Source organism: Seriola lalandi, unplaced genomic scaffold (assembly GCF_002814215.2).
Source record: "Seriola lalandi dorsalis isolate HSWRI2012SDOR001 ecotype SW California unplaced genomic scaffold, Sedor1 jcf7180002003145, whole genome shotgun sequence".
NCBI lineage: Eukaryota > Metazoa > Chordata > Actinopteri > Carangiformes > Carangidae > Seriola > Seriola lalandi.
The window spans coordinates 1-1874 of record NW_019473801.1 but is presented as its reverse complement, the minus strand read 5'-3'; the positions used below and the strand labels follow the sequence as shown (position 1 = coordinate 1874).

Sequence of the window (1874 nt, the reverse complement as noted above, 5' to 3'; positions counted from 1 at the left end):
ACACACACACACACACACACAACTCACAGGATTGATGGTGTTGACCAACTTGCGCGGCTTGCTGAATTGCATGAGGCTCTCCCTCAAGTTGTTGAGGGGGCCTTCAACCAGGACCTTCTGCTCCTTGTAGTAGTTCAGCAGGTGGTTCCACAGGGGCTGCTTGGACAGGGCTTTAGGGTTTCCCACAATGATCACACCATACCTGTGTGACAGAAGCAGAAGATGATTGTTAACAAAGAAATGATTAAGAGTTAACATCAGTCAGTTAGTTGCCATAATAGCCATTGCTATTACCTGGCCCTGGTCAGTGCCACATTTAGACGTCGGGGATCATTAAGGAAGCCGATGCCCTGGTGCTCATTGGCCCTCACACAGGACAGGATGATGAAGTCTTTCTCTCTGCCTTGAAAGGCATCCACACTGGCTATCTCCACCTCCTACAGAAAGAATGAAGAAACATGAATGGGGAAAAAAACTGACTGATGATTTAGGATCATACATTTACAAATAGTGAGAAAGTATTTTGTTGTGCTTTCTTCACAAAGGTGGGACTGTTTGAGGTAAATGTCTACACACTGTAGTTTTTGGAGCCCTTTCAGTCTCCTCTTAGACTTAACATCTTACCGGATTTCAGTTTAAATGGTTGTGACAGATGCTTCTGTGCAACTGAGCAATACAACATTTAAACTGAAAATAATATTTGTCACTCTACCTGATAGAGCTTGGTATGGAGGGAGCCACTGAACTGCATGTATTGGACCAGGTACGACCTCTGTCCCTCGTAGGGGGTAATGATGCCGATCTGATCAGGTTTTGCTCCAGCCTTCAGCAACCTTGTGGTTATTTTCTCCACATTGGCTGCCTCAGTCCTGCATGAACGAGAAGGCTTGTTATATGATGGAAAACATTTTTTACAATAACTTAACACGTTGCACAGAAAGTGATATTTTTGAACACCTATGCCTATAGTGGCTGCATTTCCCAGGAGATTGAAGGATAAACATATCAGGTCAGCGTAATGATCAAGGCAGTTCAAACCTGTTCAGGTAAGATGTTCCAGAGCTGGCAATTTCCTCTTGGCCTTGTGTGACGTAAAAGAACATCGGTTTGTCAGGCTGCGGCCACTGGAAGTCAAAGCCTTTCTTCACACGGTCCGCTATAGCAAGAGCAAACAAACATGTACGACTCAGGACTGCAAAGAAGTACTCTGACTAATGTGTACCTGAAAGAAGGAATTCTGAGGGGATAAGCTTCAGAGCATCTATGTTACACATTCTTCAAAGATCATAGATGATAATTAATACACTCGAAAGAGGTTGAAATACAGGTAAAGCAGGCCATATGCAGCCAAATGGTGCTGTGACTACCAATAAGGTGAACACAAGATCTGACAGCATCACTGGACAAGTCCTTTTTTAAACTGTCTGTGTGGAGCAAGTCGTCGAGGACACGTGAAAGAACATTTAGCTGCATTCTGAAGCCTTGGCAGGAAATTACAGGGCAGTTTCAAAAGCTTTCACTCAGTCTGAAATGGGAGAGCCATATTTGAACATCACAAAATTAGATTTTAATAAAAAATTATTTCCATCTTACCAGCAGTGACTCCATTCTGCAGAGAGCCTTCATAGAAGATGTTGGAGGGGAAGGCGCTGAGGGCTGGGTGCATGCGGTACTGGACCTGCAGACGGATTGGCCGGATGCCCAGAACTACCAGACGCTCAAACAGAGACTGGGACAGACCTGCTTTAGCTGCCTTCTTACACATCACCACAGGACCCAGCTGGCAGTGATCACCCACCAAAATCAACTACAAAAAGAAGAACAGATGATTACAGTTGAGAGGACAAGGAAAGGAAAATATGAATGAAAATAAA

The 1874-nt window shown here is 44.2% G+C and overlaps 1 protein-coding gene across 1 annotated transcript; it reads right to left on the bottom strand.

The window, feature by feature from the left end:
* Positions 1 to 20: 20 nt before the first annotated feature.
* On the bottom strand, positions 21 to 1807 carry LOC111666835 (regulator of nonsense transcripts 1-like; the record flags this gene model as incomplete). The annotated part of the gene is made up of 5 exons (XM_023422348.2): positions 21 to 202; positions 295 to 437; positions 713 to 869; positions 1039 to 1156; positions 1594 to 1807. Coding segments are annotated over 5 exons (814 nt in total), but the record flags the coding sequence as incomplete, so codon positions are not given.
* Between the last annotated feature and the right edge of the window lie 67 nt (positions 1808 to 1874).